Source organism: Trichoderma aggressivum (genome assembly GCF_033847375.1).
Source record: "Trichoderma aggressivum f. europaeum strain CBS 100526 chromosome Unknown scaffold_024, whole genome shotgun sequence".
NCBI lineage: Eukaryota > Fungi > Ascomycota > Sordariomycetes > Hypocreales > Hypocreaceae > Trichoderma > Trichoderma aggressivum.
The window spans coordinates 316,092-341,099 of record NW_026946390.1 but is presented as its reverse complement, the minus strand read 5'-3'; the positions used below and the strand labels follow the sequence as shown (position 1 = coordinate 341,099).

The following is a 25,008-nucleotide window of genomic DNA, read 5'->3' as shown; positions in this document are numbered from 1 at the left end:
AGTCTTATCACGGACACAGACAATAATGATAGAATACAGGCGTATGACGCTTTTTAGAAAAAAAAAAATTACATCTCTATGCCACGCTCAGGGGAATTCGGCCTCGTAGTAAACAAAAGCCGTGTACTCGTGTCCCTCGCCGGTCCCCAGTCCTGCCGCAGCCATCTCCGAGCTGAGGGCGGCGTCGTCTTTGGTGACCCTGCCGTGCTTGTCTCGTCCAAACGCATTTCCGCCCAGGTACGAGTACTTGGAGTCGAGCGCTGCTTTTGCCTTGGGAGCCAGCTTCGATGTTGTCTGTACCACATGTAGTCAGTCTTGTGCACGAGAGGATATATATATACATGAACAATCTGGGATGGTCATGGTTGACGGGGATGGGTAGATGAATAAAGGGGTGCATTCGCAAGCAGCGGCGCATCGCAACATACCTTGATCAGAGCTGTGGCGTAGTCCAGCGGCAATCCGTATCGTAGCACGGCCTCGACAAAGACGCGCAAGGTGAGGACATGGATCCAGATCATGACGCTTTCGCTCCATCCAGTCCTTCCCATGCGCAGAGCCTCGCCGCAGACCTTGCGCTCCTCGTTGGTGACGCGATCCAGCTCACGCTGCTCTTCCTCCCGGCCGCCCTCGACATGCTTATACTGACGGGGCGTCCATTTCTGCTCTCGGCACTTGTGGACAAACTCGGCGCTGTGCTTCTTGAACGTCACAACAGCAAACAGTGTGAACTCGTCGTCATGGTCGATTTCGACCGAGGACCGGGGCACCACCATGGGCGCAAGCGTTTCATAGCTCTTAATGAAGTCCTTCTTTGCATTCGTCGGCACGGCGATGAGGTGGGTCTCGAGGTACTCGGAGTCTTGGACGAGGAGCGATGGCTTCACAATCGGAGTGAGAGATTTCGTTGCGAGAGTGCCCCTGCAGCCGAGACGGGTCAATTAGCCAAGGGCAGCTGAGCAGATGCGAGGTACTCACGTTTGTCTCCTTTGCAGAGCTGCAAGGTTCGTCTTGACGGTGTTGTACTGGTTGAACTTGGACTTGACATCATTGTCGGCCGTGTTGAGCTCCTAAGCCGCGCGTAAGATGGATGAGCTTCGCCTGGCGGGTTTGGACAAAGGTTCGATAAAGGCATACCTTCTGGAGAGTGCTGATGAGCTCAGCTATAGGTTTATCGGCTCGGTACCTCATCTTGTTCCAGCTAAAGTTGCGCAGATAGTGATCGGTTGGCTCTGCCGCATGTCGTCAGTCCCCCCACCACCACCACGTACACCATACAGAAGCGCATATTTGGGCTCGACTAACTATCATTGACCATCTTGTACGAGGCCATTCGGTCTTCATCGTTGTTGAGCACGGTGCGCAAGGAATCCGCAACCTTGGCGACGACCGACTGGCACGCCGCGTCGAGCTTGGCCAGGTCATCGGCTTGCTGGACCAGCAGGTCTAGAGTTCCGATCTTGAAGTCGGGAATGGCGAAAGGCAGGACGGTGCCATTGTCGGCGGTGATGGTCGCGCTCAACGACGAGATGGCCTCGTCCCGGCTTCCAGAGTCGAAGGCGCTTTGAGGCAGCGATATCAGCGCATATTTGGACGACATGGCGGTGGCCGCTGGTGACGGAGATAGAAGTAGACCCGATGAGGAGGAGGACGAGAAAGAGCAAAGAGACGGGACGAGCAAAAAGCAGGAGGGCGGAGAGGATAAACAAAAGGGAATCTCTCTCACGCAAAGGCCCGGAGAAGGATGGCAGCTCTGGCTTTGAAGAGGAAAGAAAAACAGCGCCGAGACAAGCTTGAATGGCTGCTTGGCTACATCCAATGTATAAATTAGGTTGCGGCAAGCAGAAGCAAGTTGGCGAGCAAGTCCAGTGACAGTTCAGCTTAGTCCAGCCCAGCTCCAGCAGTGGGGGATGCTGAGCAAGATCAAAGTAGCCGATACACAGGTTAATGCATGAAAGCTCGCAAGGCATCAGGTACTCAATACATAATCCACGGCCCGGGTCCCCGTTAAACACCAACCCCTCGCCTTAACAAGGAAGAAACTCGGCATTGGCGTTCTGCAGCCTCACGCCTGCGCATACATGCAGCAATATTCATCTACGCAGCATCTTCCCCCCCCGTACATGCATATGGAATCACAGCGCTACGGGCGGCGCTAGTCCCGTCTCAGCAGCAGGTTCAGTCGGAGTATGAAGAGAAACGATGCGCCGTGCACCGCCAACTTTCTTTGTCAGGCCATGGACATGACAACCGCCTGCAACGCGCGACATCACGGCCTGTGACGGCGATACAAAGGACTGCTGACCGCCCCTCGCTGCCGGACCATGTGAGCGCCTCGAGACGCCAATTCCGGGGCCTGTTTGTTCGCTCTCCGTCCTTCTCCAAACCCTCGCCGCTGCTGCAAGCTCCAAGCATCGCCCTCGCCCGGGCCCGGCATCGCCATAATCAAAAACATCCAGCTCTAGCTCTGAGACAAGCCTCTCTCTCCGCCAGCCCTCCCGAGGCTCCAATTCGCCTAGCCCGCGCGCTGGGCATGAGGCGGTCTGCAGGCGCATCATCCTAGCGCCATGGCCGCAGCTCCTGGTTCGTTTTCCCCGTCTCGTATCTCTGCCTCTACCTCTACCTCTGCCTCTGCCTCTGCCTCTCCGTCTTTGTTGTCTTGTCTTTCCGCAACCATCCCCCGGCCCGTGTCGCCTCTGACCTGCTCTTGGCAGCTTCTGCGACGCTCGCCATCTGCGAATCTCCTCCGCCCGAGGGCTCGCCCGCAAAGGCTGAAATCGCGCTGGAGTCGTCCGCAACTCCCGGCCCCAGGTCCTCGACCCCGATCCGCACCTCTAGTCATGGTATGTAGGCGCAATTCATCGCTCCGCCAGGCCCTCGGATCTGGTGCCCTTTGGCCGGATCGATTTGCTCATTGCAGTGCCCAGATGTGACCGATGCCCCGGAGGGAGCCTCCATTCACACCACGGATGGTCGTGTCAAGAACCCTGTGCCCAGCAAGCTCAAGGGCAAGGCCGACAACAAGAACGGCAACTTTGGCGTCATGCACATCGACATAAATAGCGCACAGGCCGCCCTGCGGAACGCTGCTGCAAAGCGTACGAGCGAGGAGACGGAGGCGGCAGCGAGACTGGCCAATATGCGCGGCTACCAATCCATCAAACGTAGCAAGCTGGCGTGGATTCCGCCCACCGATCCCGATCCGCGCTCTTCCGCCCCGGCCTATGGGGCTTCGCAAAATGGCTATCCGAGTCCCTCCTACCCTCTACCTGCCCGTAGCCTAGGGCCTTTGCCGCACGAGGCCAAGGCCGAACAGGCTCGGCTTCTCACCCTATTACGCAGCTTGAATCCCGTTGTCGTGGTGGACCAGCTGTGCAAAGCACTGGCATACTTTGGGGGGATCCCAGGCGCTCCTTCATCGCACGATTCGGGATTTCCAGAAAGTGGACACAACAATGGCCAGGGATCTATTTTCGTCGGCTGGGTCGCCGAGATATTCCCCCCGGTCGAAGGAAACCCTTCAGCTATAGCACCGCATCCGTCCCTCCAGAGCGATATAGTCTCTGCTGCCGCTGCTGCCGTAGCTGCTACCGTCTCAGACGTGCCCTCGTCAGCTCAACCTCCAACTCTATCTCATTCAGCAACCGCTCCCGCCGCTCCACCATCCTCCACTGATGCTGCAGTAGAACCTTCACAGCCCTCGGGAACGCAAGATGCAGCTGGCACTCCTGTGAAAAGACCGCGGGGACGGCCAAAGGGGAGCAAGAGTTCCAAACCCCGAATAGACAAAGGCATCAAAAAGTCGGATATGGCACATCACTCGTCCAGCCAGGTTGACGCTCTTGGCTCGCATAATATGCTCCGCCTGTCCCAGACTGAGCCAGGATCCAGCGAGCAACCTAGAAATGGGCTTCTCAATCCCTCGTATCATGCTGATATGCCAACGCATCTTGACCCTGATTCCAGTATCATGAGCACTCCGGGGACGGGCAAGAAGAGAGGTAGACCTAAGGGATCTAAGAACCGACCAAAGAATACCCCCGAAGCCGGCCAAGCGGGTGCGGACTCCTCCCACGGTCTGCTACCGACATCGACAACCTCGAATCCTGTTGCACCTTCTCCTTTAGCACACAAGACAACGGGGAGTCTGAATAACATTTCCTCCTTTGCGAACACGATGCCGCCCAGGGCAGAGCAGCAACACCACCCCTCGCCCACGATGCAGGAGAATCCAGTAGCGCAACATGGCGGACACATGGCTATGCGAGCCCCCCAGACAAGCCAAACAGGCGCCATTCCGGGTGTGAGTAGTTGGGCTGGATCGGGAATGCAGTCATTGGACCAATTTCGCTCCATCAACAATCATTCGCATGTCAAGAAGAGAAAAGTCGGCGATCCAGTGCAGCTTGCTAGGGATTCACTATCGGCAATTGCAGGCCCCGATGTCTCCTCGCAGATTCGACACGGCGATGAGGCGTCGTTACAGATGGCCGCGTCTGATCCAAATACTATGAAACGTCGGCGGGTATCTAGAGAGTCGCTTCAAAACCCCATGTTCAGCAATATCGATTCTCAATCCGGCCGCGTCGGCATGAATACGTCGCCCATACTAAACAATTCCTACAATAGCATCTCTCAAGTCATGGCCACCAATAATTTTGATAACCAGTTGGCGAGCGCCGCAGTTAGGAAAGCCTCGAGCCAGCAGCATCTACAGCAGCAACATCACCCGCAGCGATCACCAACGCAACCTCAGAGTCAAAACCAGAACCAGCCACTTCAAACCCAGCAACAGCCGCAGCAGTTTACGTCTCAAAGACCTCAGCAGCAGAACACGGGGATGCGCCCTCCGCCGCAACTTCAGCAAGGTGGACACATGCCACCAGGGGCCCCGAGACCTAGAGGGCCAGGCCAAATGTACGGAAATAGCCCAACGAATATGGCCTCGCAAGGCTTTTATCCTCAGACAAGGCAGCTACCAGGCCAGCTAGGGCACGTAGCCGGCGGCGGCAGCTTTGCTAGAGGCACGAGCAGCGGCCAAGCATCACAGTTTGCATCTTCCAGCATGGCGAGGCAAACCTCGGACGAAGCTCGCGCCGCCAGCCTGTCTCAACAAGCGTCTCTGGCCATCTCGCGGAGCCAGCAGGGACAGCAGCAAGCCGCTACGGCTCGCCACCCGTCTTCCGGCTTCACCAACGGCCAACAAGTTCCCGCAACTTCGGCATCAGCACCCACGACGTCTAGCCTGAGCCAGTTCCAAAGCTTTGCCGAGCACAGCTATCTCGACATGGATTACGGCCTCAACGAGCGCGACGTCCAAGATGCAGCCGCTGCATTTGGCGACTCCACGCAGCTTGAAGCTGCGCTGGCCGAACCGAATATGAGAGAGAGGCTGTACCAGGCCATGGCTAACCGCCAATAAGAAGGTAACTTGTCTTTCTCTCCAGCCGGAGGACGGCTATTAACTTGGCCGTCTGCGCATTTTTGTCATTATAATGAGAGAGAGAGTAAAAAGAAGAGTAACGCAATGCAGAGGAAACCGGTGGGTTTTCGGATTCCTCTTTGAGTTTATTTACCCCCCCATCCAGCAGCAAAAAAGAAAAAGGCATTTCGTTTTTATTGTTTTGATGTCTAGGCGTGTAGGTGAAACTGGACGGGTTTTCCAAAGGAGTCAAACGGCAAACTGGTCATCTTTCTCTTTCTCTTTGTTTTCACATTTCCTTCATCGGGGTTTTGTTTTGTTTTCTTTGTTTTTGCGAAATAGGGCAGATGACACCTTATGATGAGACAGTGACAGCTTGTATGGATGGTGCTACGATTTTGTGCCTTTATCAATGTGAGATGTGTGTACGTTTGGGAACGACGGGGTGCATTCACAGGGGTGAATGGGGATAATATAAAGTTCTGTTGGCGTTGTTTCTTTTTTCTGCTGAATGTTTCTTTCACTTCCTTTTTTTTCCACTTGGTATGAGTCAAAGCAGGGACAGCGAAGCATGTTGAGTAAAAAGCTATAGACTACCTTATCTACCCCCGTAGGAATACGGGCAGCAAACAAAGGAGGGAAATACATACATACATATATATATATATATATATATATGGAAAGTCTACAATATGTGTGTAAAAAGTCTACAACTCAACTATCATTGTAAATCGAGCAAATCAAGTCAAAACATTCACATAGAGGGCTCCATTGCATGATTTATTTCAAAATGTTGTCTTTTCTTCAATTTTTTTGCAATCAGCGCTGGCCATACCAGTTTCGCCAAAAGTGTTACAAAATGAGAGTACGCAAAAAATATAGCGAAGAAGAAGGGGAAAAAAGAGAAAGCCGCTGCTAAGAGACGAAAAGGTGAGAGAAAAATAACACACAAAAAGGTGTTCAACAGACAGGCAAGCAAGCAGAGCAGAGCAGAGCAGAGCAGATAAGATCCATGATACAAACTGCGCACAAGTTTCTATGCACGCTGCGACTGAAAGCTGTTTGCCCAATGCAGGATATTTCCCAGCAAGACGGAGGAGAAGGAAGCCCTTTCATCTGAACAAGGGCAAATCTCACATACAAAAAAAAAGAGGACCAAACCAATACAGGGAAAAAATCAAGAGAGAGAAAAAGGAAATCTTTAGAGGGAAAGAATATGGATAGATAAGAAGAGCAAGAAAAAAAACAGCAGTAAACCACAGTAAGAAGCCCAAGATATTCCACAGCCGGATATTCCACGTCGCGTGGATTCCTTCCCAAAATCCCCTTCCCCCCAAAAAATAAAAAAATAAAAACGCCTGTAAATGCTTTCTTTTTGCGTCAACGAGGACACAACAAAAACTCAAGGGAAAAATGGTATAAGCAGATGATTTGCTTAGTTCAAAAGAAAGACGGCATGCTCGATCAAAAGCAAGCGTATATAGAGACAAGAAAGGTTCGACGGAGCCGTATATGTATTGGCGAGTATAATAATAGAAAAAACAGTAGGAAGGGCTTTAATCCGCATCGTCGCCAAGGGCTGCGGCGGGTGGTCTCACCGAGTCGGACATGTGGCGGCCGTAGCACCACTCGTCTTCTTCGTCCAGGCCGTCCTCCTGGATTAGATCCAGCATGACCTGCTGGTTCCGCTTAATGTCCTGCGGCCGCTGCACAATCTTGCGATCCATAATCATGGCCTCGGCTGTTGTGAGCCAGATGCCCTGCAGTGATGGGAGGTCCCCTAGTAGGGTCTTGGCCTGGTCGCGATCGAGAGGTGCCATGGGCGCATCGGCGGAGAGACTGGTGCCAAAGACGCTGTACGGCATGAATCCGCCGTTGTGGGTAGAGTCTACCGATCCCCACGGACTCCTACGGCCGCCCTCGCTGAATGATGTCCGGTGTGGAGGCCGATCGCTGCTTGTTGACTTCTTTCGTCCAAAGGCCTTTAGTCCTAACCGGCTCTTGGCAGAGGCTTCGCCAACAGGCTCCTTGGTGAGAGAACCGAACCAAACATCAACAGCAGTCCGTCGGTTGTTGTAGCCCTTTGTTTCCCACAGCCTCTCCACCTGACGAAGGCCGCCTAGGCACAAAACGGCAACATGGACTTCGTCGGGCGGTCTCTCCCTCAGATAACCACGCAATGATCGTTCCACCCGACCAACGTACGTCGGCGGTCGCAGGCGGCGGCAGAAGGATGAGATGATGAGAGGGAAGACCTCATGGACCCTGAGCAACGTCCGGTTGTCGTACATGTTCATGATTTGCGTCTCGATCGGGTTCACCGTGTATGGCTCCTTTAACAATCCGTTTCCGTGCTCAGCGATATATTGCAGGTGTAGTTTCCTGTATGTCTCGAAAAAGTGGAAAACGGTGAATAGTAAGGGTATCAGTCGTCGGCGCATACGCTCGTGCTGTGGTGCGAATGCCAGCTTCTGGGCCTCCGTCTGTCTTAGGAATATGTCCTTTGTAATCCACTCGCACATCAAGTATGATAGCTTGGCCGCGACATGAAGACGATGCCACAGACTACACAGGTAATGGAAGTTGATGTCGGCGGAGTTCTCGGGTACGGGATATAGACGGAGAGCATATGCGGGTATTTGGTTATACAGATGATGTCGGACAATGGGTGTTTCGTTTGCGGTGATGAGTGCGTGCCATGATTTCGAGGCTAATCGGAGGTTAAGAATATCTGTCAAAGGGAGGGATGAGATGATTTGGAGCTGTAGTTCGCTCGGTAATGCGATGAATAGTTGATCAAAAGGTATGCTAAAAAGAAGATGGAAAAGAATAACGCTAGTCAGCACTCAAGATTCTTGAAATCCCTGCTCACGATGAGAGAATAAAAATTTTTGGGTAAAGATGACGAACCTTTTCCGCGTCGACTCCGTAGAGGCTCTTGAAGGTAGAGTCGCCGTGTGTTCCGCATCGGGTTTGGAATGCTTCGTGCCTAGCTTTTGTCGAAAACTAAGGAAGCGGCCTTTTTCGCGCTTCAAGTCGACGGGCTTGAGGGCGTCGACATCCGTGGGCTTGGACGACTCTCGCAGCGGCAGGATGAATCTCGACGGGGCCGCCGTCGTCGCAGTACTGGGTTCCGCATGATCCGCCTGCTGGCGGCTGGCTTGGAGTTGGCTGAGCTTCTCAAAGTAGCGCTCGGAAGCGAACTCGGTGAGGTGAGGCGGATCCATGGCGGCGACGCGGCGCTGAGGCTGGGACTCAGCCATGATGGGCGATGGAGGCGAGGTGAACGAGCGACGAGATACAGAGTTGTATGGGTGACGAGCGGCCGCGGCCAGCTCGGGGAGTTGAAGGCGTCTCTATTGTCGGACGCAGGGAGAGAGCAGTCGTCTTAACATGGCGGGGAATAGTATGGCGAAGCCGCCCAGTAGGGAGAGAGAGAGAAGAGGGGGAGCGAAGGATTGCGGCGAATGGAAAGGCGACGACGACGTTGGTTGGCCGTCAAGGGCAGCTTCGTCTCGTCTCGTCTCGGTTCGTCCTTGTGTCGTCTCGAGTCGTCTCTGAGCTGCGTCTAAGCCCTGCCGTGTAAACGATGGATGAGTACAAGTGCAAGTGCGAGTATGCGCAGCGACGGATTTGGCGCGGCGATGTAAGGTGAGAGCGGGAAAAAAAAAAAAAAAAAAAAAAAAAAAAAACCAACCCAGGGAGCTACTCGTACGCGATGTGCAAAAAAAAGCAGGGCAAGGCTCTGGGCAGAGGATGAGAAAAATGAGGGTGGGAGTGTAGAGAGGAATTGCGATAGGGAAGAGAACCTGGCATGTGTGGGAAGGACAGTGGAACACGTACAGTGGAACAGGGCCCGCTAGCAGCCCGCTAGGTGGGAGTCGGGGATCGCCCGGGGCATTTGGGAGCGCTGTTTGGGGGCACGAAGCACCAGAAGCACAGCGGCGAGAGGGCGAGGAAAAGGTCCACGGAAGCCTCTGCACCCTTTGCAAAGTCGCAACAGAAGGGCGAGCGAAAGCCGCCGCGCTGATTCGCCCAGGCGGCCGTTTGGCCGGCGTAATAGTGGAGCTGCTGAGGAAAAGGTGCTGGAGCCAGCGACCCGAGCAACGTTGGGGGCTTTGGCACACAGTGTGCGTACGGTCCTGATTGCGCTGCGGAGCCCCCCAAACAAGGCCTGCAGGGCCGCGGCCAGGGTGCCCCGTACAGTATGCCGTCTGCCTTGGGGCAATGTCCGGGGCATCTGGGGCTGGCAGCTTTGGGGAGGGGGGGGCGCCGCTGTCGTTGGTACGTACTCCGCTCCTCCAAACGACGCCTCTCAGGCTGTCGCTCTTAGCAAATCGGCCCTCTGTGGGCCAGGGCAGTCGGGCCGCACAGTAGCGCCGCGAGCGTATCCGCACGATGGCGAACCCCCATTGTGGGCAAGGCAAGGGGAAAGTCGTTCCGTGGGAAAGCTTCGGCTAGGGGTCGCGGTACCTAAGGCTGCGGCTGGCCACAAAGTAGCAGCTGGTCGTTGCGCCATGGGCCCAGCTAGCACGACCCTTACCCCGAGGTACTTTCTTAGTGACCTCTTGGTACTCGCACTTGCGTTCGTCGCGTGCGCTGCTGAGATTTCGAAATGGCATTTAGCCGAACGCGGCCAATCGCCAGACAGTGCGCAAGGCCGTGCGCTGGCTCTGTCAGCCCAATCCCTCGGTGTCGCAACGTGCTCGGAAGCGAAAAGAAGAAAAGCCCCAAGAGGGGAAAACGAAAAATAAGTCGTTGCGTTTCTCGACGACGCTTCCAATCTTCTTTTCCCTTACCGAACCGCCAGCCCTCGCTAGTCCAACAAGAGCCGTAGCGCCGCCATTCGAGCGGTTGCTTGTATGTACGATGCGCTGTATGTACGAGTATGTACGAGGTACTTACATACAGCACAAGTTAGTACCTCGTCCTTGCGTTGTCCACATTGATTGCGTGCGTTTGCGTTGTCCCACCCTTGGATCATTTCGGGCCACTATCGCGATCCACAGCCGCACAGCATCCCCGAGATGGCGGCTCCATTTCCATTTGACAAAACACACTCCATAGAGATAAGAGCTTTGGGGCTTCAAATCTGCTGTTCTACCGTACTCGTACATACAGGCACAGGCGAGGCGAGGCGGTTGTCGTTGCATTTCCAAGGCCGAACAAGCAGCAAGCAGGTTTTGGTTTGCACACAGAGCTGTGCTCCTCGTATTGCTGCGCGACCGTGCGTCGTGGAGAGGACGGGAGACAGCAAAACAACGCACACCACTGCTCTGCTGCTACGACGAATAGGGCACGATGCCCCCAGGCCCGGATGTTACGAGCGTCGTTTTCTAGCCCCATGCGTGTGAGAATCAATCACGTTGTCTGCCCGATTCGCACATGGCGCCGTCGAGACCTTACATACGCATGCTCGTACATACTCCCATACATACATACGGCAAGTGTTACTCGGCTCCAGCAACCAACTCGATTCTATCCCCGACGACCATTTTCCGAGGGCGGGATATCGAGCGAAATTGGACGGAAAGGCCACGCGGACTTAAGGTGGTCTGCTGTACACGTACTCGTACATACAATGGTCTGCTATCTACCTATCCATATCATCTCCTGTCATCGTCGTCCGCTGTTTGGGTTAGTTGGTCCGAAGATAACATACGAGCACAGAGCAAGCGACTGTTTGGCATGAACCTGAACCATGACCATGACCATGAACCATGACCATGCTGATGGCAAGTCGACACACGGCGCGCCCGTTGCTTCTGAGGCGACGGCTACCTGTACGGAAAATGCTCGATGCCCTGCCTCACCACTCTTCCGCGCGCCCAATATCACCTACCTGTATGCCGTGCGGTACACCAACCCGACATGCATGGATGACTCTTGTCCATGCATCACGAAGCCGACCGCCGACGTTGCGCGCTACCCAGTTGCCAGCATGCTAACATAGCCGTGGCGTTGCCGCCGTCCGTCCCGGCCGAATCCTCCATTGGCGATGGAGATCAAGACACGGAAACATATGCGTCAATGCCCCCGTACACTACGGATAGGGCTGGGCGTGTGAGCAGAACTGGGCTTGAAATAAGGAAAACCAGCACAGTGGTCTTTGTCAGGGCAGTGTGGGAGAAAAAAACAAGACGAGACAAAGAGGGAGGAGGCCACTGCGGCCCTACTCCGGCCGTTCTGGTGCCTCATGGAATTGTCGATCCAAACACGAGAGGACGAGACTGCAGCAGCAGAGAGGTGAGTGGCCCAAGCCATGCCCTACCCCGACAGGCAGCTCCCCACACCAACCAGGCCTCAATGCCATTGGGAAGACGTTGCACAGCAAGGTGATGGCAGTATAGTGCTACGTCGCATTTGCCTCTGTTGCGTTAGGGTCCATGCCAGCATCACGGGGTTGGCGCCGGTGAATTTGCTTCATGGCGGCTCGGTAGATGGGGCTGATCATTGAAATCATGGAGGCATCAAGCAACTACCGAAGCCGCCTCCCTTTTTTCCTTGTCAGCTTGTGTCTTGCTCCCCGTACCTAGCAGCAGCAACCTGCCTGAATCCGTCAATGTGAATGTCCAAAGTAGGAAACAAGGAGGTTCCCCCAAGTGGACATGATGTGCAGTCGGCAAGATATGAATCGCGCAGAGGCAAAGAGAAAAGCCCAACTGTCTAGTGTGGTGCCGATGACGCTTGGCGCTGCTTCGGCCGTCGCTTTCGCCGACTGTACGTCGATAACGAAGACAACACTTGCACGAACCTGTCTGTTGCTCTGTCTCTCTTTTTTTTTCTTCCTTCTCTTCACTGTTCCAATTCATTTCTTGTTTCCGTCCTTTTTCCTGCTAATACTGTAATACTACCGTACCGGCATTAGCCCCCTTAATAGCACGAGCAATTCGTTGAACTTGCCCTTTGCATCGCCCGCACCGGCACCGTGGCCGTTTCGGATTCCTGACTGTGGTCCAGCCGGCATCGACCAGCGATCTTATCAAACCCCCGTATTTTCCTGTCTCAACCCTGCCAACCCTGCATTTTGCAGCCCACGATTCGTCAAATCGGAGCAGCTCCCAGGCCCATCACGTGATGCTCCCACATGCCTTTCCCTATCTTTGTTGCTGCTGCTACCAATTGGATCGCGAGTGACGTCGCCCCCAAAGATGCGTGATGGCTGCCCCCGAGATTGCCTGTCCTATCAAGCCGCCCCCATAAATCGGCATACCTGCGTCGGGGAGCTCGGAATGGCGCCACGGCAACAGGCCGGAAGCACTGGCAACGCAACTCGACGAAAATGCTCCCCTGGCGGCAGTGCGAGCAACAATGCTCGTACCTTGGCGCCGGAGCGGTAAGGCAAAGGGACAGGCGAGAGAGAGAGAGAGAGTCGAGAGCACGAGTAATCAGGGAAATCATGCTGCGTCGGGATTACCTCATCATCGAGCAAAATGCTACCCAAGACGGGGACCCTTGCCTGAGAGCCTGCTGGCACTGTGCTTTCTGCGCCCTCTGGGTGGTTTTGAGGAGAAATTACTTTGCAGCGAGCAATCCTGTAGCCAAAAGCACGGAGCCACGGCTTACCAGGATGGCACAGTAGCACCGATCCGGAGCTGAACCAATATGGATCTCACGCAGCAGGATGGGAAAAAAAAAAAAAAAAAAAAAAAAAGACGAAGCTCCAGCGTCAGAGTCGCAGCCAAAGACGTAAGACGAAAAGAAAGAGACCCTCGACCGACGCATGTGAAGGTGAAGCCCTACTAGGCATAGGCCCTGCAGCACGTCGCAGATTCAAATCTCGCCTCGTTCGAAGGACCGATACGGTCAGCCTGTTCAACTTCCGCATTGGAGGTGCTTCTTCTCTGTCAACCTGTTGTCCCCATGCAGGGCTCCACGGGGCTGGTGGTTTCTCGGAAGATTTCCAACGTCTTTTTCTTGTCCTTTGCTCCAGGGATTGTCCAGCACTGGAACGTACGAGTCCACTCGGATGCTGCCGTGGGGCCTCGAGTTTTATTATTTTTCCCTTTGCTGCTGCTGTGTCTCCTGATGAAACCTCGCTCTGAGAAGAAGCTGTGCCACCCCGCTGTGAACGTTCGCTTGAGTCTATTGGCAACCTACAGAGTAACATGCATGGGTCTCCAACTGAACTGTAATGCTCCCTCCGAGCAGGCAGACAATCAATCCATCAATGGCAAACACTTGTCGGAAATATTATCCGAAGGTGCATGAAAAGCGCTGCCCTATCAGAAGCTCAAAGACTCAGCCTCCGCTTTTTCTTCATTGTCTCGGGCGGACTATTTGCGCGTCTTGGTTCGTAGCCTCGGGAGCCCACCTTTGATACGGAGACAAGAAGCATTGATTGACGGTCCACGTTAATCTACGGGGCACGTGGATAGCGGCCGAGCACGAGTGGGAGCATCCATTGCAATGTCATGGCAAAGAGGTAATGTAAGGTAGTACTGATTTTTCTAATTCTCCGCGTTGGCTACGAAGTACTACCGAGGTAGCATCACTCGCGGTGATCATGACATCTTTGCAACGGGAGCAAGAGCTTCATCATCGACAGACAAGTGGCTTCGTTCACTGCTGCCCATTCTTGCATCGTCATTTGACTTTTGAGGAGAAAACGGAGCACAACCGCCTTTATCCGCGCAGATTTAGCCGGTCAAGCCCCGGAGCTGAGCATATTTGATGGCACATTTTCCCATATTGCTCGCACATGGCCGCCGGGTTCGTGCAGAAACTGCCCGCACCAATACGGGAGCGCTTTGCCTCACAATGCGCAAAATGGCGGGATCGGGAATCACGGCTTCATTCCGGTGGCTTTTGCTGGAAGAGCTTCTAGAGCCCAGCTCGCGTACAAGTGCAAGTGCAAGTACAAGTACAAGTACAGATACGCAAAGGACATGAAAGCGCCCTCTCTCAGCTGATGCGGTACCTAGCCGATGGGCCCTCTCGGCGGTTTTCGGTGGCGATGTGGGGGATGGGGCATGTTGACGGCGAAAATGCATCAATTGGTGTAACATTGCCCGTCCTGCAACAAACATTTGCGTTTCGAACACACAACCAACTGAGATTGCCCTCTCTGTCCGCTGACTCAGCAGGATGGAAGGGAACGGGAACTGGCTTCCACTCAATCTCATGCACGGTGCTGCTATTAATAACAACTTGGAGCTGCAGAAATGGAGCCGCACCAGTGACTGACCGATAAGCTGCTTAAAATAATACATACTAACTCGGACATTGCTCATCACGAGCTGGAGCTGGACAAGGCGAATATGCGGATACCTTGCAGTACTAGATACAGAGAAGCAGATGCCATCGATGCGCGATGAAGCTGTCTAGTAGTCATTAGTACTAATGGAGGGAGATGGGGAGACACAGAGTCATGGACAACCTAATAGTCTTGTTCCATTCCCATCTCCACTGAGTCTGAGTTGACCTCACCTCTACAGTATCATGGAGCGAGCAGGTCTTTCGGACTAGACCTCGGTCTTTTGGAGGGGCTCGTGTCGTCTCAACCTGGCCCCTAAATTGCGATACCACTTGTGTCGTAGGTACTCACTTGTACGTACTCGTACAACCATCGCGAAGAAGCAGACAGAGCGACCGCGAAGATTCCCGTGGCCAACCGCGATGGAGAAAAGAAAAGGAAAGGAGACAAGAGAGAAGAAAAAAAGGCAGGAAAACCGAAAGTAATCCCGTGGAGAGAGAAACCTATAGTAGAGAAGCTGCTTCACGCGGTTACTCGCAAGGAAGGCAGTGGCACCTCGCCGAAGCTCCGCACGGCCTAAACCCCGACCCCCTCTTCCAATCAAGTCAGCACAAAGGCACAAACTCGAATCTCCTCCATCCACACAATCGCTGTCCTTGTTTAATCTCTCTGCCACAAGCCAGCCCCCCCGTGAGATTCTTCGCTTCCCCAGAGAAAAAAGAGCAAGCGATCATGTACCGGCTACTGCGACCCTAACGGACAGACGACGACCACAAAAAAAGAAGCAACCAAAAAAAAACAAAAGAAGAGGAAAAAAAGATCCTCCGACTCATTGCCCCGAGTGTCACCGAGCCCCCGGGCGAGCGGACATTGCCGCTACACATCACTTGGGAACCTCTGACCCAACGAGCCCTCTGCCTTACGGGGTTTCTCTTCTGTCGCCCTTTATCAGCTTTCTCGCCATGGACCCATCTTCGGGGCCTTCTCGGCCGCCTGCTGCTGATGCTGAGCACGAGCATGAACTCAGGCAGCATGACGCCGAGCCTGACCTTGGCCCTGAGCGTGACCAGCAGGAGGAGGAGCAGAAGCAACATGAACCCGAGCCTGAGCACCAGACCCATCAACAGCAGCAGCAACATCAACCTCGTCCTGATCCTGACAGGCTAGTTGCCGTCTCGCCCGCCGCCGTCGATAGCGCTGTCGTCGCCAGGGACGATGCCGAGGACAAGCTTCTCACAGCCCCTGACGCAAGCTCGGACACGGCTCCTGTCGCAACCCATCTGGCTCGGTTCGAGTTTAGCGATCATGGTACCAAGATCTTGATGGTCGAGTGGTATCCTGGCGCCGCCGCAGCCCCCACCCTGTCCGGTCAAGATACGACGAATGCTAGCGTCGACGTCGTCTCCAGTGATAAGGCCGGGCCTCAATCTCATGATATTCATGCCGACGATGCATTAGCCGCGCCAGCCCAGCCCGTCCCCGTTCCCTCCAGCCCTGTCGTCGACGCTGCCGTCTGGGAGGTGTCATGGCCCGGCAAGTCTACCTTCCTGCCGGCCAGAGATACCGACGAGGACGATGCCAGGCGTCGGGTCTACTTCATGCTGCCTCCTGAGGCACCGGTGCCCGCAACCGTGACGATTGCGCGTCCAGGACGGCCCAGCCTGATCCTCAAGCCCCTGCCGGCCATCTTCCCCGAGTATTTCCAGGCGGAATCTGGCCCGCGGGGCGTCTTGCACACGATATGGGCCAAGAAGCGCCTGAGGGAGCTGGAGCTCGAGATGGAGGCCGAGATGAGGGCAAACGCCGAGAGCGTGGGCCTCGAGATGGCTCTGGCAGAGAAGCAGTGGATCGTGGACAACTTCTTGCGCGCTCCTCCGTCTCCCACTCCTACCGCCATGACTCCCCGCTCTCCCGTCACTGGACGCCTTGGTGATAAGCTCAAGGGTTTGCGTCTGGCCACGTCGCCGGCAGATCTGGTGCCGAGCCCAGCAGGTAAGCCTGCCCGTTCCCCTCTCCTCCCCTCCCCCAGAAAGCATCTCATACATATGCGCATCTCATGCGGTTTGTACTCGTGATCTCGGACTAATACAAAGTTCTCCCGAAACAGCAAACACCTTTACCAGCCCCGAGAGCCAGTCCCACATGCTGTCCCCTCTAGGAGGTGATATTGCCGTGTCATCCTTCGCGGCCATTTCACGCAGCCGCCCAACCGGGCCGATGTCCCTTGATGCTGCCCTTCGAGGCGACGCAGCTCCTCCGCAGCAGCAGCCTGATGGCCAGGATGCCGAGGAGGACCTGTTTGCTCTGCCCATGAGCCCTCGGAGTCCGGACATGATCAAGAGCCCATTCAGTGCTTTGGGTCTTGGCCCGGGCCCTTGACCTGTTTTGAGACACACAACGCTTTTTTTTTTTTCTTGACAAAGATGAAAGAGACTTTTTTTAAGAAGAAGAAGAATTCCAGATTCCCCAGCATTGCATAGCCTGTTGTCAACATTTGTAACATTGATACGATACCCTTGAACGCAATCGTTTTTATCAAGGCCACATTAGAGAGACAGAGAGTCCTTGATGATAGACTTTTTTTTTTCTTTTTTTTTTTTACATTTCTCTGTCTAAGCACAAAACACATCAACATGTATTTTCCACGACATAGATAGCAGCGTCCAAAACTTGTCTGCTTCCAAGTGAAGCTAGAATGAAGTTTGATATAGATTGAGGTTACAGCAAAATGACTCTATGCTTGTGCTTGCTTGTGCAGAATCTGACTGTACTCTTGTGTAAAAGACGGACTCCAAATATTCCCCCCTTATGGAGGTTATATTTAACATCAAGATGTTCAGTAAAGCTGCAACAGCTAGGTCAGAGGAAGGCTACGCCCCAGCCTTTGATTCCCCCCTTACATATAAGACATGATGAATCCAACTAAGAAATAGAAGCTCTCCTATGGGATTTCTATGTCATACAAGTCACCCGTCTAATTACGAATCATGATGCTCGTCAACGATATGAAAAGACATGCCCAAAGAGGGGAAACTACATGGAACCGCTATTGCCACCCCCAAAACGCCAGCATTTCGCTTCCCAGAAAAGAAAAAAAAAAGCACAACTTCACCTCCAGCCACCTACGCGGCCCTCGTCCCAACGCTCCTTGCGCTCCTGCCTCAGATAAAACTGCGTCTTGGCCTCTCTATACCTTCGTATCCACTCGGCGGCCTCCCTCTCAGACGTCTCGCCGCCGTCGACGCCGTCGCTGTCGAGGAAGCTCTCCTCCATGGCCTGGCAGACGAGCCCTTGCTCCTGGACGCTCTGGGCGAGCAGCTGGTAGAGGGCGGCGGGGCTGAAGCGGGCGAGGGCGTGGTCCATGTCGACTTGTTTCTGGCGCCACTGGCGCTCGAGGGCGTGCATGGAGAGGAGCTGGGCCTGGGCGGAGGAGCGCTGGCGGGCGAGGCGGGATTCTGCGTCGGCGAGGCGGGACGCGAGGTCGGTGTTGGAGGAGAGGGAGGCGGCGAGGGAGTTGTGGGAGGAGAGGAGGGAGGGGTGGATGGAGGCGGGGGAGTTTGTGAGGGCGTTGAGGAGGGCTGGGCTTGTGAGGATGTCGGCGATGTCTTGCTTTCTGTTTTAGAAGTCGGTTAGTAAAGATGTGTTTGAGGAGGATTGGGGGGGCGAAAGCTTACGACTTGTCTTGGAGGATTTGGGGCAGCCACTGGTCGCCTGGGTCGGGGATCTCGGCTGCTCGAGCGACGGATGGTAAGGGAGGTGGCGTTGCGGACGGGATGCCCCCCGGGATGACGGCGGCGCGGTACTGCTGCCCCGCTTCGGAGAGGGAGGACGGCGGAGGCGGAGGGGCGCCGGAGGCTGGAGTGCCGATGCGGGAGGGCTCTTGGCTGCTTGGTTTGGGGGGGAGGATGGGAGGAGTTGGGGCGTGGGAGTCGGGGGGGAAGCTGGACATGGTTGGGGATAGCGGAGGTTTGGTGAGAAGTTGAGGTTGGAGGTTGGAGGTTGAAGTTTGAAGCTATGACGGTTGGTTTGGAGTCAGTGCGTAGGGTGGTTAGTGGGCTGACCCTCGTGGCTGGTGGGACTGTGGCGGGACTGATATGGACTAACTCTATTGCATCTTTGTGGACGTCTAAGTGAATGGGTTCTTGTCAGATGTTGTGAGTACTAGACAATATTCTATATCCTATAGAGGCAATACAGGGATCGTGGGTATAAGAGAAGGAAAGGAAAGAAGAAGAAAATAAATAGCTTTCATGAAGGAATAAGGGCAAGAGACTTCAGCGTTGATTCACCATGTCTTGAACTCTGTTGCCTTTTGCTCTATTTCGGTGCTCCCGATCCGGCTGCCTGTATTTCGAAACATGAGCAGACAGGAAGCAAGTCTGGAATGTTCATTTTTTACAGCTGACAGGGTTGTCTCAGGGCTATTTACGGAATATGGTATGCGGCTATTGTGTGGGCTTTGTAGGAGGACTGATAGTATTCCAACACTAGACTCTGCTACATGGCGTTGTTGTGACGATTCATGGAATTCTAAGTTCCAAGGGGAGATGATTATCTCTCCTTAGTAGTAAACTATGACAAGATATAGGTCTAGTAGGGTAAGGAAAGTTCAAGTATCTGGTACATCTCCACGGAGTAGCTCTTACGCCATGGCGGGGAAGACGGTCGGTTGCAGGATCAGTCTCCGGAGTGGTGTGTACCTCATTTGTGAATTGTAGTTTATTGGTAGCCAGGCGACGTTTGCGTGGATTTAACCGGAATGGTTTCAATCGAATGATAATAATACTACATAATGTAAACTACATGGAAAAAAGATGAACAGCCATATACCCGGGGTCGACTTGTACCAGGAAATTAGCAATTAATTAGGTAGTGCAGGGTAGCTACACATCCTGTCCATGTTTGCATCCCATGAGGTGTTATTCTCCAAGCACTTTCTGTCTTTAGCAATACCATCTTTATAATTATAGCTTAGTTGGATTATCAAAGTAATCGAATGTCAATCCCAGAAGCAGCCTCCATGGGGATGAACTGCTTTAATCGCCCGCCATCCTTGTCGCATAAACACCATCGCAAAGCCAGAGATGAAATGAGGCATCAAATGCCGACCGTTCGCCTCCGTCCAACTAGTTTGGCTCCCCCGGAAGAGCCCGAAGATCAATCGGCGCCCTTTTCTGCAGCTCAGCTTCTCCGCGTTTTGCCTCCCCCTCTCGTTCTTGACCATATGCATGTGCATGTGGCCTCTGTCGGCCGAGGCTCGCCCCGCGACCTCTCGTTTATATCGTAGTTGCTGCTCGGAATCGTAACTCTTGTGCTTGTCCTTTGCTTGTAATGGGTCGCGATTGTGAATTCGTGAGCGAATGAGAACCATTGCATGTGCTTTGATTTTTGCTTTCAACAAGCTTTTACGACTCGACTTGAATAACCCTCTTACCTCCACCCTGGGGTCGAGCATCCTTCACGGCTCGAGGTTAAGCTACATATTCAATCAACAGTATATATACTTGTAATCGATATACCAACTTCCACTGGAAACGAGGAAACCATGGGCTTCATCGAACTTCTCTTGCAGAAATTCCTCCTCGCCGCGGCTGGCGTGTGGACGGCTGTATTCATCGTCGGCCGTATACGAGAACACCAAAAGATCAAGAGCCTCGGCAGCTACGGCCCTTCTCTAAAGCCTCTTCTTCCGTTTGGTAAACCAGCGGCCTCTTCCACAATCTCAACACAAAAGAGCCAATCTGCTAACCGCATCTCGCAGGCTTGGATTTCGTCTACTACGGTGCTCGCGCCACATTCCGCCAGCAGACCTTTGAGCTATGGCGAGACGTCCTCTTTTCCCAATTCTGGACCGTCGAGATGCGTGTCCTCAACGAACGAGTCTGCTTCACTGCTGACCCCGAGAACATCAAAGCCGTACTGGCAACTCAGTTCCAGGATTTCGGCAAGGGGAAGCGGTTCCACGATGAGTGGTACGACTTCCTCGGTGACAGCATCTTCACCATCGATGGGGCCCCCTGGCACGACACTCGCCAGCTTCTGAGGCCGCAGTTCTCCAGAGACCGCGTGAGCGACTTGTATTGCTTCGAGAAGCACGTGCAGATGTTGTTCAAGGCTATCGCCAACGGCGGTCCGTTGGATGGGGAGAATCAGTCAGTCGATCTCTCGCGGGCTGATAGACGACGGGTCGACATTAAAGATCTCTTTTTTCGGTTTACGCTTGACGCTTCCGCTGACTTTCTGCTGGGCACTGATTTCAAATCTCTAACGTAAGAACATTCTAGATATGTGTTACCTCTCTTTTTTCATGAGACTGCAAAATCAAAGTTGAAGCTTAACTGACCACGCACGCAGAAACCCTCAACACACCCTCATGAACTCCTTCAACGAAGTCCAGCGCATCCAAAACATCATCGTCCGCGCCCCCCTGATGCGCCCGTTCATCTCCAAGAAGCCCTTCTACTCCGGCATCAGAGACATCGAAAACTTGGTCAACCCCATCATCCAGCGTGTCCTGAGCATGACCCCGGACCAACTCGCCGCACACACAAAGTCCGATAGGGACTACACCCTCCTGCACGAGCTCGCCGGCTTCACCCGCGATCCCAAGCTTATAAGGGATCAGATCTTCGCCATCCTGCTCGCCGGCCGCGACACCACCGCCTCCACCCTGTCGTTTGCCATGTATGAGCTGAGCCGCCACCCAGAAGCTGTCGCTCGTCTTCGCAGCGAGATTCTCACCACCGTCGGCACCCACCAACTGCCCACCTACCAACATCTCAAAGACATGTCCTACCTCCGCGCCGTCCTCAGCGAAACGCTCCGTTTATACCCTCCCGTCCCGTTCAACGTCCGCGTCGCCCTCAAAGACACTACCCTCCCCCGAGGCGGCGGCCCCGACGGCACCTTACCCCTATCCGTCCCCCAAAACACCAGAGTCGCATACTCGACCCTCGTCATGCAGCGCCGTCCCGATCTCTACCCGCCCGTCTCGGAAGCTTTCGCCGATCCGGCCGTCTTCGGCCCCGAGCGCTGGGCCGCCTGGCATCCACGGCCGCACGAGTTCATCCCCTTCAACGCCGGTCCGCGCTTCTGCCTCGGCCAGCAGTTTGCGCTTACGGAAATGGGATACACGCTATGCCGCATCTTTCAGCGCTTCGACCGGGTCCAGGGCTTCATGCACGAGATTGATGGCGGCGAGTTGAAGTTGAAGACGGACATTGTGCTGACTCCGGCGCAGGGAGTGCATGTTGCCTTTTGGGAGGCTAAGAATGACCAATGAGCAGATATACAAACAATTTGTACGGAAACAACAAGAAAAAACAATAAATAGAGAGGAAGAAAAGGGGAAACAGGGGACGCTGGAAGGGCAGACGGCAAGCAAGCATCCGAGGTAGTAAGCGCTTAATCTTCTCCCCTCCTTTTGTAAGATACCTAGCAGTACATCCTTCACATGTATATAACAGACAATGAGTCTATTTCAAAAGCTCATTATGATGATATCACAGCTCGTGAATTCCTTGGAACTAATTCCCAATCTCAGTTTGTATCTACAACTCGTAGCCATGCATTGGTGTCCGCCCTATGTTGAATGCATTACAAAAAAAAAAACCCATTTCCATCGTCATACGCCTTGGCAATCTCCATCATGCAAGTTTTGGATTCCATAAACAAGTCATCACCCCCTTCTTTCATTTCCTCCCAAAGCTATCCTTGACGGCCTGGCCAAACCTTGCAATCGCCGCGTTCATGTTCTCGGGGCTGGCCGCAGCAAAAGTGGCACGGAAGTACAGGCCTGGCAGAGGAGCGTCCTTTTCAGTGGCAAACCATGATCCTCGGGCAACGAGAACGCCGCTCTTGATGCACGAGTCGAAGATTTCCTGCTCAATCTCCCCAAGGCTGCGGGTGCCAGCGCTGGGGTGCTTGGTGTGATCGACGGTAAACCACAACTGTCAATGAAGAGGGTCAGTTACTTTCGATTCTGTAGCAGCTTGAGGGAAAGAGAAAAGTGTAGTCAAAACTCACAAACATGCCGGCAGCAGGAGGCGTCCAGCTAACTAGGTCCCGCGGCAGGTTGTCCTCGCAAGCAGCCAGCAGGGCGTCTCTCTTCTTGGTGTATTCCAGTCGCAGGTTCATCAGCCATCGCAGATAGCCCTCGTGGCCCCATGTCTCATCCAGCAGCTTGTGGACAATGACTTGCGAGAAGCCACTTGGTCCTTGGCTGGCGACCTCGGCGTGGCGTTGGTATCTTTCGACAATCTGCTCCGAGGCGACGATCCATCCGAGACGGGATCCTGGGACCAGTACCTTTGAAAGAGAATCCATTCGCATGACTCGGCCATCGACATCCATGCTGACGTATGTGGGTATCAGAGATGATACGAATTCCTCGACATTGTTGGGTGCAGGGGCGTCGGGCTGGCCGCGGCCTGTGTAAGGCTGCATCTGGAGGAAGTAGTACGGCTCATCTTCGAGGATGAATATGTCGTGCTTTTGCGCAACTCGGTAGATGGCCTGTCTCCTCTCCAGACCTTGGGTTGCTCCGGTTGGGTTCTGTCCTGAGGGGACGGTGTATAGGAGGTGCGGCTTTCTGGATCCCCTGGCCTTTGCGTCCCAGTTGGTGAGAAGCTCGTCCATGGCTTCGGGGATGAGGCCTTGGTCATCGACGGGGATACCAAAAGCCTTGACGCCAAGAGGAGTGATGGTCTCGAGAGCCGTCGAAAAGCTAAAGTCTTCCGTCAAGACGGAATCGCCACGGTCCTTGTCCAAAAACATGCGCAGCGCCTGTTCCAATGCTCCGGTGCTGCCAATGGTCTGGCAAATTCTCCAGTCGGCGTAAGCGGGCTTGCAAACAATCTCAGTGTGCTCAGTGAGGAATCGAATCATCTGAGCAGATCCCGTGGACTGGCCATAGTTGAGAGCGATGGATAGATCGTAGGTGCCATCACGATCGCGGACGTCGTATTTACCAATGGTGACTCTTTGTCCGTGAGCAGCCGTTCCCTTTTCTGAAAAGTCTGGCGGCATGGCAACCTTCATGTCAATCTCGTCGAGAGGGAACAGCTCGCTGGAGGGCAGACCGCCGCCGAGGGAGATGAGTCCAGGCTGTTTTAGATGCTTGGCAGCTTGCTTGAGAGAGCAGGGCTCCCTCGCTTTGCTCTCAGCACTGAGGTGATCTGTAATTGTCAGCCAATGAGCTAGAGTTTCGATGTATATGCATGATATGTCTATGACGTACTGTCCCATCTTTTCGCCTTTGGTTTCCCCGTTTGCTATTGAGCAAAGAGCAGGTCAGCTTTGCTCTCTTTAATATGTTCTATTATGCTCATATCACACTTACAGGTCCCTTGAACATGTCACTGTCAGACGCTGCAGCAATGCCTGCTACTAGCTTGCCCGCCTTGGCTCTTCTCGCGGCAATCTCGCCGAGTAGTGAAGGGGCATAGTCGACTTCATGTGTAGCCGGCTGAGCTGTGGCAGCTGCTTCGGCGCTGTTGAGGCTTGATCTGGTGTGTAGTGATCTGGCTGTACGGCAGGATATCGAGGCGACGCCATGGCGAGTGGCTATGAGAGCCCTGAGACGGGCAGTTCTTGTGATGGGGAGCATGGTGGCGGCTTAAGATCACACCGGAATGGATGCTTATATAGCCTTGTCTGGTATGGGTGTGTGTATAGGTCAGGTAGCAACCGTGAGTCGCCACTTGGTATGTACTTGTTTTTCTGTACGAATAGGTAATACGTTTGGTAGAAAATAAGTGCAAATAGACTGTGTTTATAAGAAAAGGACGTTGGCGATACTGTAGCACAGGAAGTGCGGTGCATGTACAAGCAGAAGCAAGTATGAAGAAGGAAGGGAAAGGGAGGTGAGCAAAGTAGAGGTCTGGAAGGCGTTTGATAGCGATACACTTGCATATGCATCTCCAGCCCCTCCAACCCATTTTCCCCAACCCCATATCGATAATGCAATAAATCCGGTCTAGAAGCATTTGTCAACCGCTCCATAATTGGCATGTCCTCGCCATTAGCAGCGAGCTTTTACGCGATAGTTGGGGGGACCGGCCGGCCGTTTCGGGGGAGGCGCCGGGATCGGGGGTTCCGCCGTGTATAACCGCGATGCTCAGCGACTGGCGTTGGCGCTTCTCCAACTGCCATCTGACCCGCTAATTACGTACTTGTAGCTTGTTGGCGCGCCCTGAGAATAACATGAGAAGGGATTTGGGGTGACTATTTTAGGTGAGTGTGTGGGAATACTGCCTACTTGGGTAGTAATCTTGAGATGTGAGCCGACAACGGTTTGACATCCGACAGCGGCAGCTGATTATCTATCAGCGGAGCATGTTTTACTGTACTTGTGTAAGTGCGGAGAGATATGATAAGACAGTAGCATAAT

The 25,008-nt window shown here is 53.9% G+C and overlaps 8 protein-coding genes across 8 annotated transcripts; 3 read left to right on the top strand and 5 right to left on the bottom strand.

The window, feature by feature from the left end:
• Nucleotides 1-87: 87 nt before the first annotated feature.
• Triagg1_6263 (uncharacterized protein) lies at nucleotides 88-1,600 on the bottom strand (the record flags this gene model as incomplete). Its single annotated transcript, XM_062900868.1, has 5 exons — nucleotides 88-294; nucleotides 429-921; nucleotides 979-1,070; nucleotides 1,138-1,232; nucleotides 1,306-1,600. The coding sequence occupies 5 exons, from the start codon at nucleotides 1,598-1,600 to the stop codon at nucleotides 88-90; spliced, it is 1,182 nt and encodes a 393-aa protein (XP_062754809.1).
• A 967-nt stretch (nucleotides 1,601-2,567) lies between these two features.
• On the top strand, nucleotides 2,568-5,422 carry Triagg1_6262 (uncharacterized protein; the record flags this gene model as incomplete). The annotated part of the gene is made up of 3 exons (XM_062900867.1): nucleotides 2,568-2,583; nucleotides 2,715-2,843; nucleotides 2,928-5,422. 3 exons carry the CDS (start codon nucleotides 2,568-2,570, stop codon nucleotides 5,420-5,422), a joined length of 2,640 nt encoding a protein of 879 aa, XP_062754808.1.
• Nucleotides 5,423-6,978: 1,556 nt separating this feature from the next.
• On the bottom strand, nucleotides 6,979-8,685 carry Triagg1_6261 (uncharacterized protein; the record flags this gene model as incomplete). Its single annotated transcript, XM_062900866.1, has 2 exons — nucleotides 6,979-8,230; nucleotides 8,333-8,685. The coding sequence occupies 2 exons, from the start codon at nucleotides 8,683-8,685 to the stop codon at nucleotides 6,979-6,981; spliced, it is 1,605 nt and encodes a 534-aa protein (XP_062754807.1).
• Nucleotides 8,686-9,292: 607 nt separating this feature from the next.
• On the bottom strand, nucleotides 9,293-9,835 carry Triagg1_6260 (uncharacterized protein; the record flags this gene model as incomplete). The annotated part of the gene is made up of 3 exons (XM_062900865.1): nucleotides 9,293-9,507; nucleotides 9,561-9,742; nucleotides 9,795-9,835. The coding sequence occupies 3 exons, from the start codon at nucleotides 9,833-9,835 to the stop codon at nucleotides 9,293-9,295; spliced, it is 438 nt and encodes a 145-aa protein (XP_062754806.1).
• A 5,745-nt stretch (nucleotides 9,836-15,580) lies between these two features.
• On the top strand, nucleotides 15,581-16,997 carry Triagg1_6259 (uncharacterized protein; the record flags this gene model as incomplete). Its single annotated transcript, XM_062900864.1, has 2 exons — nucleotides 15,581-16,610; nucleotides 16,726-16,997. 2 exons carry the CDS (start codon nucleotides 15,581-15,583, stop codon nucleotides 16,995-16,997), a joined length of 1,302 nt encoding a protein of 433 aa, XP_062754805.1.
• A 729-nt stretch (nucleotides 16,998-17,726) lies between these two features.
• Triagg1_6258 (uncharacterized protein) lies at nucleotides 17,727-18,567 on the bottom strand (the record flags this gene model as incomplete). Its single annotated transcript, XM_062900863.1, has 2 exons — nucleotides 17,727-18,231; nucleotides 18,293-18,567. 2 exons carry the CDS (start codon nucleotides 18,565-18,567, stop codon nucleotides 17,727-17,729), a joined length of 780 nt encoding a protein of 259 aa, XP_062754804.1.
• A 1,596-nt stretch (nucleotides 18,568-20,163) lies between these two features.
• On the top strand, nucleotides 20,164-21,900 carry Triagg1_6257 (uncharacterized protein; the record flags this gene model as incomplete). Its single annotated transcript, XM_062900861.1, has 3 exons — nucleotides 20,164-20,314; nucleotides 20,380-20,887; nucleotides 20,973-21,900. 3 exons carry the CDS (start codon nucleotides 20,164-20,166, stop codon nucleotides 21,898-21,900), a joined length of 1,587 nt encoding a protein of 528 aa, XP_062754803.1.
• A 409-nt stretch (nucleotides 21,901-22,309) lies between these two features.
• On the bottom strand, nucleotides 22,310-24,225 carry Triagg1_6256 (uncharacterized protein; the record flags this gene model as incomplete). The annotated part of the gene is made up of 4 exons (XM_062900860.1): nucleotides 22,310-22,567; nucleotides 22,644-23,794; nucleotides 23,857-23,890; nucleotides 23,959-24,225. The coding sequence occupies 4 exons, from the start codon at nucleotides 24,223-24,225 to the stop codon at nucleotides 22,310-22,312; spliced, it is 1,710 nt and encodes a 569-aa protein (XP_062754802.1).
• Nucleotides 24,226-25,008: the final 783 nt, after the last annotated feature.